This window comes from Eschrichtius robustus, chromosome 6, assembly GCF_028021215.1.
Source record: "Eschrichtius robustus isolate mEscRob2 chromosome 6, mEscRob2.pri, whole genome shotgun sequence".
NCBI lineage: Eukaryota > Metazoa > Chordata > Mammalia > Artiodactyla > Eschrichtiidae > Eschrichtius > Eschrichtius robustus.
Genome location: NC_090829.1, coordinates 114,757,600 through 114,771,241, shown reverse-complemented (window position 1 = coordinate 114,771,241; position 13,642 = coordinate 114,757,600). Strand labels below are relative to the sequence as shown.

At 32.8% G+C, this 13,642-nt stretch overlaps 1 protein-coding gene across 1 annotated transcript in view; it reads right to left on the bottom strand.

Moving 5' to 3' along the window:
• Nucleotides 1-13,642, bottom strand: part of ROBO1 (roundabout guidance receptor 1) — a 385,969-nt gene that overhangs the window by 78,873 nt on the left and 293,454 nt on the right. Inside the window, exons 7-8 of the mRNA XM_068546911.1 lie at nucleotides 4,233-4,357; nucleotides 918-1,089 (exon numbers count right to left, since the gene is read on the bottom strand). Of these exons, the coding sequence (XP_068403012.1) occupies nucleotides 918-1,089; nucleotides 4,233-4,357 (297 nt within the window). The remainder of the gene's footprint in view (nucleotides 1-917; nucleotides 1,090-4,232; nucleotides 4,358-13,642) is intronic.

Genomic DNA, 13,642 nt, shown 5'->3' with positions numbered 1-13,642 from the left:
AAAACAACCCATCAATAAAGGGTCCATAAATAAATTGTGAGCTATTTATACAATGGAATACTATACAGCAACAAAAAGGAATGTATATATGTTTATTTTATGTATATATGTATATATACATATGTGTATACAGGTACTGTGCATTTTTTGAAAGCTCATTTTAAGCCACTTTGCTTTTATGAAAGACCTACATTAGTACATGTGCTCACTGATCAAAATAAATCTGAAGTGGATTTTCATTTTTATGAAAAGAGGAAATTGCTTCTTCACTTGATGCCATTTCTTTGGCTTACAAAAGGTTTCATAGGAATGCTCTACTTTCGGAGAGCAGGGAAACCTGTTATATACACATATGTATATATTTTTACATATTTACATGCTTACTTATAGTTTCTTTTCTTCTTACTACTCTCCACCTTACAGTTTGGAGATTTTCTCCATTACTGCGTTTTTATAATATATTTGGCATTAATTAATCATGCTTAGAAGAGTTGATAAATAGAACAAAACCACATTATTAAGAAAAACTTACTCATCATGAATTGTGAGTTGGATTTGTCAACAATTCATCTTATCTCCTTAATATGGAGGAAAGAAAAAGGATGATATTTTACACTAAGAGATTTAAAAATAACTTCGCATTTTCCAAAACATGGACACAGTCCTATGTACAACTACTCAGTGTAAACTTTCCTTGTATAATTGCTAGGCTTTTATGAATGTAATTTGATGCCAGAAGTTTACAGTATAGCCAAGTTAAAATAAGAATGATTTTACATTTAATCATTGTATCTTCATCCTTTTCACATTACACCAAAATTGCTGTAAGAAAGGATACAAGTTGAAAATAAATGCATTTACTGGCACTCTCTTTAGACCCTAAGCCAAATATTTTGAAATAAAATGCTCTACTTTACCATCGGTAACTTCCAAATATGCTTTTGTGATGATACTTCCGGCAACATTTAAAGTCTGGCAGATATAATAACCAACATCAGATCGCTGGACATTAGTAATAGTGAGGTCACCAGTCTGGGAGACTGAAAAACGGCTGGATGACTGTGGTGGCTGATATGAGAAAAGCAGATTCTAGAACCCAGAATTTGGGAGGAAAGAATAACAATAGGTTAGTTGCTAGTTTCCAACATGTTGGCATATATATACATATATTTACAAATAGACATATAAACATTTACACACACACAAACACACATACTTGTGTACGCAAATAAGCTAAATATCCTCTAACACATACCCAGATATAGATGTGCACACACATAAACATATAAATGTACAAGGTTTAATGATCTAGCCTTAAATAGGGTTATTTGAGAATTTAAATGAATTCTAAATATGGATATATGCCTTTATAATTTCAATTTCAAACAATATAAAAGGATATTAGATATCATTAGAATTAAAAGTTTTACATATTTAACCAAAACAAAGTCAAAAGCTTTGTTTCACATAGATGTGCCTATTAGGATTCTAAACTCTAAATCTTTTAATGTATAAAAACAACATTAAAATTTAAACACATTCTGACAAATTAAGTTTAAGAATATCATTTAGGCACCATTATAAGTATGTCTGTTACCTGTCCATTATAAAAGTTCACTAATCTATCAAATTGTTAACAGTTTCTTGTTTTTCTGGTTAAATGGTGAGCACATCTCTTATAAATTTTTAATCAGATACTGAATTTAAGAATTCATAATGGAATTTTATTTTTGCAGAAAGTTATCTTAAAAACAAACTCAAGACAAAATGTGATGTTATTCTGTGGTACAAATTTCTCTCTATGAATCAAAATATCATGCTCATTGGAGAGAGTGTATATTTCATGCAAAAAACATATCATGTCATTGTTTTTCATGAAATAAAGAATATCAACATTTCTTCTAATCAAATAAATTTGCTACTTTTTAAAAGTTTAGGTGCCTTTTAACATATGTCATTTACAAAGGCTTAACTACTATTGCATGGAAATGTGTCCAATGACAAAATTTTAGGTAACAGTGAGTTATATCATTGAATCAAACCAAACCAAATCAAAATTATTTCAAAGTTTGATATAGATTTTAGATGACAATGAATAAGTTATTTAAATAACTAAATGAATCATTTAAATATTACTCTACTAAGAAGAACTGCTAGTGGATTTACTATTATTGCTACACAGATATTCTTATATAATACACTTTCAATTCTTCCTGCTCTACTAAAATATTTTGGTTTTTTCTTGTCTTTAATTTGCTGTCGGCAAATTTAGTCCTTTGAGGCCAAATGAAATGTATTAGAACCAACTGAGGTATTAGAACTTAAATGACAGCCTCTGTACCATAGTCAAGTTGATATTTGCCTACCAAAGTGAAAATTAAAGTGAACTTGATGGCATTGCATACAAATGATTAGTGAGTGCAGTCAGTAAACTACCTGTGTGTTATTTTATGAACATAGTAGAAGCAAGATCATAAAGCAACACACCCAAGGTTGATTTAAGCAAAAAATAAAAGAGGTTAGGAATAACTGTATTGAAAATGAATGAGAATAATTTTTTACAAGTATCAGAAACAAGTAAAGGGAAATGTGTCCATTTACTGAAGAACTGAAGTCACTAAGAGATAAGAAAAAAATTGTGTTTTGCCCATCATCAAAAAACCTACAAACAATAAATGCTGGAGAGGGTGTGGAGAAAAGGGAACCCTCTTGCACTGCTGGTGGGAATGTAAATAGATACAGTCACTATGGAGAACAGTATGGAGGTTCCTTAAAAAACTAATAATAGAACTACCATACGACCCAGCAATCCCACTACTGGGCATATACCCTGAGAAAACCATAATTCAAAAAGGGTCATGTACCAAAATGTTCATTGCAGCTAGTCAGGACATGGAAGCAACCTAAGTGTCCATCAACAGATGAATGGCTAAAGAAGATGTGGCACATATATACAATGGAATATTACTGAGCCATAAAAAGAAACGAAATTGAGTTGTTTGTAGTGAGGTGGATGGACCTAGAGTCTGTCATACAGAGTGAAGTAAGTCAGAAAGAGAAAAACAAATACTGTATGCTAACACATATATATGGAATCTAAAAAAGAAAAAAATGGTTCTGAAGAACCTAGGGGCAGGACAGGAATAAAGACGCAGATGAGGAGAATGGACTTGAGGACACAGGGAGGGGGAAGGGTAAGCTGGGACGAAGTTAGACATCAGCATTTACATATATACACTACCAAATGTAAAATAGATAGCTAGTGGGAAGCAGCCGCATAGCAGAGGGAGATCAGCTCAGTGCTTTGTGACCACCTAGAGAGGTGGGATTGGGAGGGTAGGAGGGAGATGCAAGAGGGAGGGGATATGGGGATATGGGTATACATATAGCTGATTCACTTTGTCATACAGCAGAAACTAACACACCATTGTAAAGCAATTATACTCCAATAAAGATGTTAAAAAAAATCTAAAAAGAAAACTATTTTAAAGTTTCCTATTATTTTTAAAGTGAAAGTGTTTCAAAATTCCCTTTTTAATAAGCTGAAGCCTAATAGTGAACTTAATTTTTAAGACCACAGATCTCTATATTCTAGCTTCAGTATATATAGAAAATTCTGGTTTATAAAAATGTATAGAGAGTAGGACTTGATAGCAAATGGTGACCACATATTACAGTTTTCAAAGAATTAGAATATACTGAACTATATCCAATATGACATCTATGTTAAAGAGACTTTCATATAGTTTGATGAATCTTTAATTGATAGATATATGATAGATAAAACATAAAGAAGCAAAGAAGACACTTCAGATTCCTGGTGCTTTCAGAAAAATTGCACTGACTAATTATCATCTTTGTTTTAAATGTGTGTAAATCTCTTTTAACATATAATTACAAATATCTGAATAATAAAAGTTATAACTAATTAAGTTGAGAAAAAAAGTAGTTTTTAAAAAAATGTGGCTGAATTGGAAATAAAGGTAAATTTTATACGATAAGACAATTATTATTCTACATACCACCCTGTGTACCAAAACTAGGCAGGGAAAATTTGAGAATTAAAACAAGGTAGGAAATTTTGTCTTCTCTTTTATTGCTGAAACGATTAGGTCACTCAGAGATTTCTCCGTTCTCTTAAAGCGACAGCTACGTGACTAAATAATTTGTTGCTTTTTCTTATATATCTGGCACTCATCTTTACTGATTGAAATATTAGAACAAGGTCATACCTGACTCCCCTCTCTCCTCCAGAAGATAGCTGGTTGAGGATTTCCAGTTGCTTCACACTGGAAAGTTACAGTTCGTCCCAAGGCAACAACCTGGTCACGGGGTTTCACAACAAAATGTGGAGGTTCTGAAGGAGATGAAACAAATTACCCTGAATCAAAAGCATGGAGTCATTGTCTTATTTGAGACAATTTGCTGATATCCCAAGTGCTGCTGTTATTTTATACCAGTTGTTATGTACTCTATAGATATCCGTAATGTACCAACTCTCATCCTTAACCTAATTGAAGCTAAATTAAGTGCACATTCATAGAGTGGAATCGTATAGTTCTGTAAAGAGGTTTTTTTTTTTTCTTTTTAATTACTTGACTTTCTAAGATTAACTACCTTATTAAAAAGAATTCTTGAACTACAATTTGACCCTTTACATTCAACGTATGCCTGAAATTCGTATGAATAAATATCTTTTCTTATTTAGAGCTGCTAAAAGGTACATGTATGTTAATCATAGACACAAGGACCTCCTGATGTAGGGAAGCCCTAAAATTAATTTAACTCAAAAGCTCCCGAAATGCTACCATGGAAGTTACAACCATTTAAAATCTTCAGTCCAATTACTTGAATAGAAATGAATTTAAAGCAATAGTGGAGTCGAATGCCTCTTTCATTTACATAGGCAAGGGCATGTTCAAACAGAATATATATGGAAATGAGGGCAAATGTGAAACATCTGCTCATCCTGACACTATAAATACTGCCAGCTTTGTCCAAACTGTTGGATTTATACAGACTTAAATGGCCACTTCATCCAGCAGTAAATAGAGTGTCAGAAAATTGTGTCAGTTACATTGAGAACAATGGCAGCTGAAAACATTAGGTGTGCTGATGGGGTTGCTTGCTGAAAAAAGTATTTTTTAAAAGCTTGTTTTGGGGCTGTGCTTTATGATTGGAAAAAATGTGCACTGAACATAAGTCTTTCTACCTACTGTTTACACTTTTCGAATTCATTTGTTATCAGCTGTCTGCAGCGCCTAATTATTCTCCTTTCTTGTCTCAGTTCAAATTGAAGTGAATGTTTCAAGCCAGACATTTAACAGTTTATACAGGATAATCCACTTTTTAAGACTGTTCCATTATTTCTAACCTTTTCCTTAAAAGTACTTTTAGTTACTTACGTCAGTCACTTAGGGTAACTGCTTAAAGTGAATATGAATCAAAAAGTATGTTCAGATTATGTCCACAAGTGCTACTTCTCTGCTCATGAGAATATGACTTCCTTGTTAATGAAGATGAGTATTTGAAAGGGTACTCTTTTCTCTTGCTAAATATTTTCTGGTCAATTGTATCTGAGACATATACACAAATATTTATAATATATAATATATAAATTTATCAACTTTACACATTTGTATGTATACACATATATACATGTGTGTAAAGTGGAATATAAAACCCCTTTAAAAAAGGGGATATGTAAAACAACTTGCATGGTCACAAAACTGAAGAAAGCAATTAGATCTCCCAACTTCTAGATTAGTGTGCTTTCTTCTATACTCCCTTTTTATTTTTAATTGAGGTTTAGTAGAAATTATACCATTTGACTAGAAAATTATAGGAGACCTGAAAAATCAGGTCAAATGCCTTCAAATGTCCTGTAACTTATAGGGAAGAAAATACAAAGTTAGGAGAATAAGTTTAGGTTCAATTTGGTAATGCTGACGTTCTAGCTTACAATTTTTTAAAACTCTGATTGTAATTGACTGGTTTACTCATGAATTTGGCAAACACTATCATTATCCAGGTGTAATAACAGGCGTGTGCACCATTGCCTGAGGATTTTCCTCCACACACATCCATACAGGAGCGTTTGATTCCTTAGTTAAGGGTTGGAATAACCGACATAGAAATCAGACCAAGAAACTGAAAGGACTGACTGGATAATAAACCAAATCCAGAAGAGAGTTTGGTTTGTTTCAATGAAAGAAAACCAAATGATTAATTAAATGAATGGGAAAATATGACTTTCCAATATATGCAGGGAATTTGAGTAGGAAAATCTAAATGTTCAAATCACTTAGACAAGTGAAAACTTCGGGTGGTCTCTTTTCTAAATCTCAGAACTATGTCTAATAACATGTGCCAGAATCCATGTTTCTTTTATAAAACGCCAGCACTCCTCAAACCTCAAAGACTTATGTGGGAACAAGGGATACAAACCCTTATGCAAACTACATTTATCCTGCAGCAATCCTTCCACACAGGATATTTGCCTGGAAATGAATTTACTCTATCTTATAGGCATATCCTCCAGCCAACATCAACAATGACATCAGCCATGTCTTACAAAAAATCCTTTCCTACATGTATGTTAAATATTGGATATAGACATATCTCTAAGAAAAATTTTAAATGGATTAAATATGCCTTTTTCAATCTTCTATCATCATCACATATCTATTTAGATTGAGAAGGCCAATCACCATATGCATCTGATGTTCATGATAAAATGTTGGACTGTTTTTCAAGGGCTACAATATTTAAACTTGCCATAATTAAACACACATAATCATGCTACTAATATGATGTTCAGTGTTGAAAATATAGAAAATTAGATAAGCAAAGAAAAAAGAAAAGCTACCTATAATTCAGCCATGCGAATTGTACCATATTGTTTTAAAATATTCTCCTACAGTATCACTTGAATGACTGTTTAATGGTCTAAATACAAATTACCTTAATTATTTAACTAATCTATTGTCTTTAAATTTAGGTTGTTACTAATTCCCCCCTTAAACACAATGGTGAGATTTACATCCCTCTCAATTTTATTCAAGTTTATTTCAACTGAAACTCTCTCTGATAGGACACTTTCCTCCCAAACCTCATGAACACTGAACATCCTCGCCAAACTTAGAATAGAATCTCCTCTTAATTGGCACTTTTATATTAGTGAGGTTAAACATTTATATTCACATTACCTTGTCATTGATCTCCTATTTGTGGTGGATATTGTGTTCTTGCACTTAACTTTTTTTTAAAATTTATTTTATTGAAGTATAGTTGATTTATAATTTTGTGTTAATTTCTAGTATACAGTAAAGTTGTTCAGTTATACGTAGATATACATTCTTTTTCATATTCTTTTCCATTATGGTTTATCCCAGGTATTGAATATAGTTCCCTGTGCTATACAGTATTCCCCTTCTAAATAAAAGGGCAGGGTATGGGTTATGGGTTATAAGGGCTGGAATGTTAGAAAATATTAAAAACCTTCTATCTCAATGGCGTACAAACTTTTTTTGTCTTCTTAAGCCATGAAACTTCTCCTCCAAACAAATTCTTCCTCAAAGATCTAATTCCTAAATAGATAACAGCTTGGGGACAGGAGAGGGGGGCTCCATGAAGTGGCTTCTGAAGCCATTTCTGGGGGTCCCTCTACTTTAGGTAGTGGTTCAAATAACATCAGCCTAATCCAAACACTGCCTTTTAAATTGTGCTTAACTTTTTGATTTCTAAGAACTAAGGATAAGCTAAAACTTTTATCCACTTCTCAAAAATGCTGTAGATATATTTTTCCATTTATTAAAAGTCTTTCTAATCTAGTTAGGCATTTTTGTTGTTCTATCAATAAAATTATGTAATATAGATTACATAATACATATGAAATTATATTATATAAATATTCACTCTATTTTCATCCTGAATTTTGCTTTTATTAAATTTTAACCCATCTATATTTTTGCATATATAAAAAGCTATTTTCTTCTAATAGCTCATTATTGCATCACCATTACTGAACAATCCATCCTCTTATCTGTATTAGTATGAAATGACATCTTTATAATATGTGTATAGCTTTTTAACTTAAAACATAGAGAGACTTTTTTAGGGTCAAAATTATTCCCTGGAACACCATACAAAATTCCTCAAAAATGGTGCTCCAGCACCCTTAAAGTATGTGAATGGACCTTCCCCAAAGTACTGATCATGAAAGTACTTAGAAACCTTTATTTATATGAGGACAAATTGTTCACCAAAGCAAACTTTGATAAATTTTAGACACATCATGTGGTTATTTCTTACATAAAATGAAATGATTCTGACACATAGAAATGAAAATGAGTGCAAACAGCCCTAAGCGCAAGGTTATTCACCAGCAGGACTTTTAATGACTATTATTGAATAACAGTTACAAAAAGGCAGACATGGATTCATAAACATATTTTGGATCTCCCAAACCCAAACTGTCCTCTGGGCACCTATTTTTCTTCATTTGTTTATCTTCTGAGATATAAATTGAAATAGTACTTAATCAAGATAAAGTCCTATCACTTATCACTCATTTAAAAAGAGAAAAAATAAAAGGATGCAGATCACACATCATTTAATAAGACATAAAGTTAGCAACCCCATTACCTTTACTCTTTGTCACAGTTACCCATACTTCCTGCAGACTTTATTCTGTGCAGTCTGTCTTTGTGGCCAATGACAAGTGAAACATGGAGGCTGATTGGTTGAAGGAGATGGAAGGGTATGGATGGAAAGGGGAAGAGAAGTTCCAGTCACAGTGACACGATGATTAGAAGATGGCCAATAAAATGTCAACTTACCAGACCCAACTAAAACAAAGCAAAAAAAGAAAACATGGAATAAATAAAAATAAACAGAAAATGAAACAGAAGAAGTAATAAGATTTGACTTAACAATGATCTTTCTTTTAAAATAAAATGAAGAGCACATTAGTATTTGGATACATGGCTCATACTGTCCATGAATGAATATTTGTCAGCATTTCCATCATCATCATAAATCATTTAAGAAAAATAGAAATGAATCTTAAAATCTCTACTTTGATTAAATGGCAGAGCTACAATGAATGATACCTATGAAATTATAAAACACTTTTCAATGACTTTACATTTTGCTACCAGGATTAGATAACTATATACGTAATGGGTTTAAAACACACTATAAATCTTAACTGCTAATGCTACATAGAATAGAAGTCAAGCATCTTAAGGATAAAGAAGTGTTAAATCCTGTAACTCCGCCATCAGATTAATTTTAAAAGGTTCATGCTGCCAATGATATTCTATTAAACCTATGCTTCTCATACTTGAATAAGCATAAGAATCACCCTAAGATCTGGTTAAAATACAGGTTATGATTGTATAGGTCAGAAGTGTGACCAGGGATTTTGCAGAACCCAGGTTCTGCTGATTCAGGACCAACATAGGTTGAGTAGCACGGTTAAAAAAAGGTATTACATTTGAATTCTTGCATATTTTTAATTGAGAAAGCACACAGGAAAAATGTAAACACATTATGGAAACAGAGAAAACTTTATAACACTATCTAATAAAGTTATAATCACATTACCTGTTCTCAATGCTGAAACATTGGGTATTTTAACATAGAAAGCTCAAGTATTACATATTTAAAATACTGGAAAGCAATTGTTTTGCTCTTTTAGAAACAAAGGTAATTACTGTCAAATGCAGAGCTTTTCCGTAATAGCCCAGTAGACATCCACAATACATTCTACTCAAATAAATAATGTCCGTGTCTTTCAGCAAGTCACAACTAATTAGACTTGATATACATTCCGGTACTTTAAATAAATGAACTATGCCAAGCACTGCTGCTGCGAAATGGTAGCTTTAAAATGGAGAGAGTTCTCTTGCCTATTGTTACCACATATGCAAAATTTAAAGGCAATTCAGAAGCACATTTTAACTCACACGTTCCCTTTAACGTGCGTGAAATAAATTGTCTACTTTTCACTCTAAGGTAAAAACTCTAAGCATAGCGGGCTTCCCTGGTGGCGCAGTGGTTGAGAATCTGCCTGCCAATGCAGGGGACACGGGTTCGAGCCCTGGTCTGGGAAGATTCCACATGCCGCGGAGCAACTAGGCCCGTGAGCCACAACTACTGAGCCTGCGCATCTGGAGCCTGTGCTCCGCAATGAGAGAGGCCCGCGCACCGCGATGAAGAGTGGCCCCCGCTTGCCGCAACTAGAGAAAGCCCTCATACAGAAACGAAGACCCAACACAGCCAAAAATAAATAACTATTTAAAATAGTGTGGGAAAAAAAAAAGTATTAAAAAAAAAAAAACTCTAAGCATAATTTTTCAATCACGCAGGCAAGAAAAGTTAAAAAAAGCATATTCTCATTTGCTCAGGCATAATGTTTATCATAGCATAACTATGCTATCCAGATTTGAAAACAAACAGAGGATGGGACTTGCTTGCATTTCTCATAACCTTAAAGATGATGTCTTTTAAGTGACAGGAAGAAATGTTCAGAAACTACAAGAGAGAGAACCTGACAACTGTAGCAACAGAACTTTGCTTTGAGAAAACAAAAAGTCATAAAATTATCGTTTGGGTAATCTGAAAATAAATTTGATCCCATTAGACTGATGCAGTTAAAATCAAGCCTTATTTGAAGTCAGGAGATCAGAGGAATGATTCCTAAATAGTTTCTAGTCATGTATTTTCAGTAATTTAAAATTTCTTAAACAGTTTCAAAAATATTTAACATGTTAGAAACCAAAAAAATCACTGGGAAGCAGCTCATTTAAAATTTTAAAAAGCACTTTTCCCTTGCCTATAGGTTTTACCAGCAATTGAACCATAGCAGTTGAATCTTTTAATTAAAATCCAGTGTGTTTAAGAATGTTAGGCTAATGCATTTGCATATCACATCAATGACAATTGATAACTGTAAGGTTTTTCATAGTCTATTAAGGACCCTAAAACTTATCTAAAACAACATCTAACACAGAAGCTCCTAAAACATCAGAGGTTTTTGAGAGGACCCTATCTTGAATGATCATTTAAGCTTTTAACAACCATGATTATCAGGAAGTGATTCTTCTTATCTAAATGAAAACCTGCCCATCACAATTTCATTTGTTCGAGTTTAAGTAAACAAATAAATGCCATTTATACCCTCCACATAAAATCCTTTTTCTCATTTGAAGAAAATTATCATCCCAAAATTTCTCTTCTGGACAATAAATGATAGAAATTTCTTTAAGTTTTTCTCAGATTTCCCCTTTCTCTGTATTTCTCTCGGGGTCAGATCAAAGGATTTTTTTTTTTTTTTTTTTTCCCATACAGAAAGCAGAGATCTTCTACACAACAGGCAGTGCCTATTATTGTCCGGTTAGGAAAGTCCAGAAAGAATTAGAAAAAACAAGAGTCATTTGGATCCTGTTCATTCATTATCCTCTAAAACTCCTGGTTTATGGGCTGCTTCACTCCCACCCTCCACATAACTCGTCTCAACTTTTTTTCTGCTTTAAAGGCTGGGAGCACCTCTATCCCAGCTCCCCTTTCTCCCTAAGAAAGACGAAAAGCCTGTCTGTCTCTATCTCTAATAAAACAATAAAACAATAAAATGTTAGCTCTGGAAGTGACCTTAGAACTTATCAGTCTAACCCTACCTTTTTGCATGAGAAAACGGACAACCTAAATTGTTAAATAACTTTCTCAAGGTCACAGATGACTAACCAAAGGCTGTCTTCCAGGTCTCTCGACTAAATCCAAGTCTGTACAAATTTCCCTACTAGTTAATCAGTTTGGGGAGAACTATATGCAGTAGGACACAGAATCTATTTGATTTTACATTTAAACTATCATAAACTGTTTAATCTAAAATCATTACTACCTACACATAAAAATAGTTTTAAAGAATTCCTCATGACATTAAAAAATCTTTAAAGAATATCTAGCTAGAGTTTTAAAAAGACATGGGAAACTAACAGGTGAGAAGAAAACAGACTTAAAGCCTCTTAAGAAGTTCACCTTTTTGGAAAAAAATGTAATGCAATCATTTCTTAAGGGTGAACCAATTTTAATCATTTCTTGTCTTGAACTCACTATAAATTGAATAAAATACTACTCTTTCGAAGCATGAGAATAATATCTTAACAAAAATACTTTTTAAGGTAAATGTGTCAAATAGGAAGGTAAAAAAAACTTTAAAAAATAAATATATATTTTTAAGAGGAAAAAACCTTACTAGTTTTTTTTTAACATTGCAACATTGTGCAGATTACAATCCATCTCCAGGAACAGCTTTAAATTTCCTTATATTGGAGGGAGTTTGGAAAGGCGTGAGGGATTAGAGAATTTGCCACAAAGTTGAGTTTGTATACAAAGCATACTGTTTTCACCTAGATTTTATTTTCTTGGGGTTGGGTGGGGGAGGAAGGGAAGTTAATCAAAGTCTAAATATATATATATATATATATATATATATATATATATATATATATATATATATATATAAAATACACGTTAATTATATAATTTTATAAAACTCTGGTTCTCTTTTGAGTCTAAAAAAGAAAAAGAATAGCTTTCTTCCAAATATTTGGAGATATACAAACATTATACACTTGACTAACAGTTTATAGAAAAAGAACTGTTCAAAAAGTTTGAGAGAATTTAGCCCCTTGCTCTCTCTCTGTCTCTCTCTGTCTCTCTCATCTCTCTCACAAACACACACACACATACACACACTTCGAATAAGAGATTTTCTTCCTCATTTGAATGTGTCATCAAAGGGCTCCAGATTATCTAATTAGTTTGAAATCTTTTGTATTCTAAGAATGTACATTGTTCAGACAATAATTTCTAGGTATAAATGAGAAGAAGCTAAGAGAGAAAAGAAACAAAAATGAAAATAAGGAAGCAAAGAAGGAAAGAAGGGAGGGAGGGAGGAAGGGAGAAAGAAGAAACTCATTTCTTCTATCTGCTTGTCATATTCAGGAGACATGAGTCAGAAAGATGACAAATGTTTGAAAAAATTATACAGAAGCTGGAGGAAGAGGCTTTTTTTGGTCTGAGAAAATAAGTTAGCCGGACAGATACTTAAGAAGTCTTCAGATTATGTCTAATAAATACAGGGACCAGCCAATCTTAATAACTACTTAGGCCAGAAGAGAAGAAGATAATGGGCCTAAATAATAGCATGAACGACTTAGGAAAAGTATAGAAAAGAAGCAGTTAACAGTAAAGGTCACTGAACCATGAATTGGTTGCCAACTGTGATGTCTCTAGAGGTCTTTAAAAATGGGATTTATTTCCATTTGGCCACAACAGTTTAGCTATATAACGCTGTCTGGTAAAGAAATAGAGTAGTTGACTCTTAAAGTGCTTTCTACGCTATGATTTTAAGACTGTGGAAATTCAGAGGTAAAGCAAGACAACAGATATACCCCTCTGCTTGCAATATTTTTCCTTCAGATTATGTATACCGAAATGTATACTCTAGTAGAAAATGTCCTGGAAAATATTCTTTTCAGTTAATATTACCTAAAGTTGATGAAGTACTTTATATACATAGCTCATATGATAAATCCAGGAGATAGCAGAAAATTCCAAGAAAGTAAAATATTTG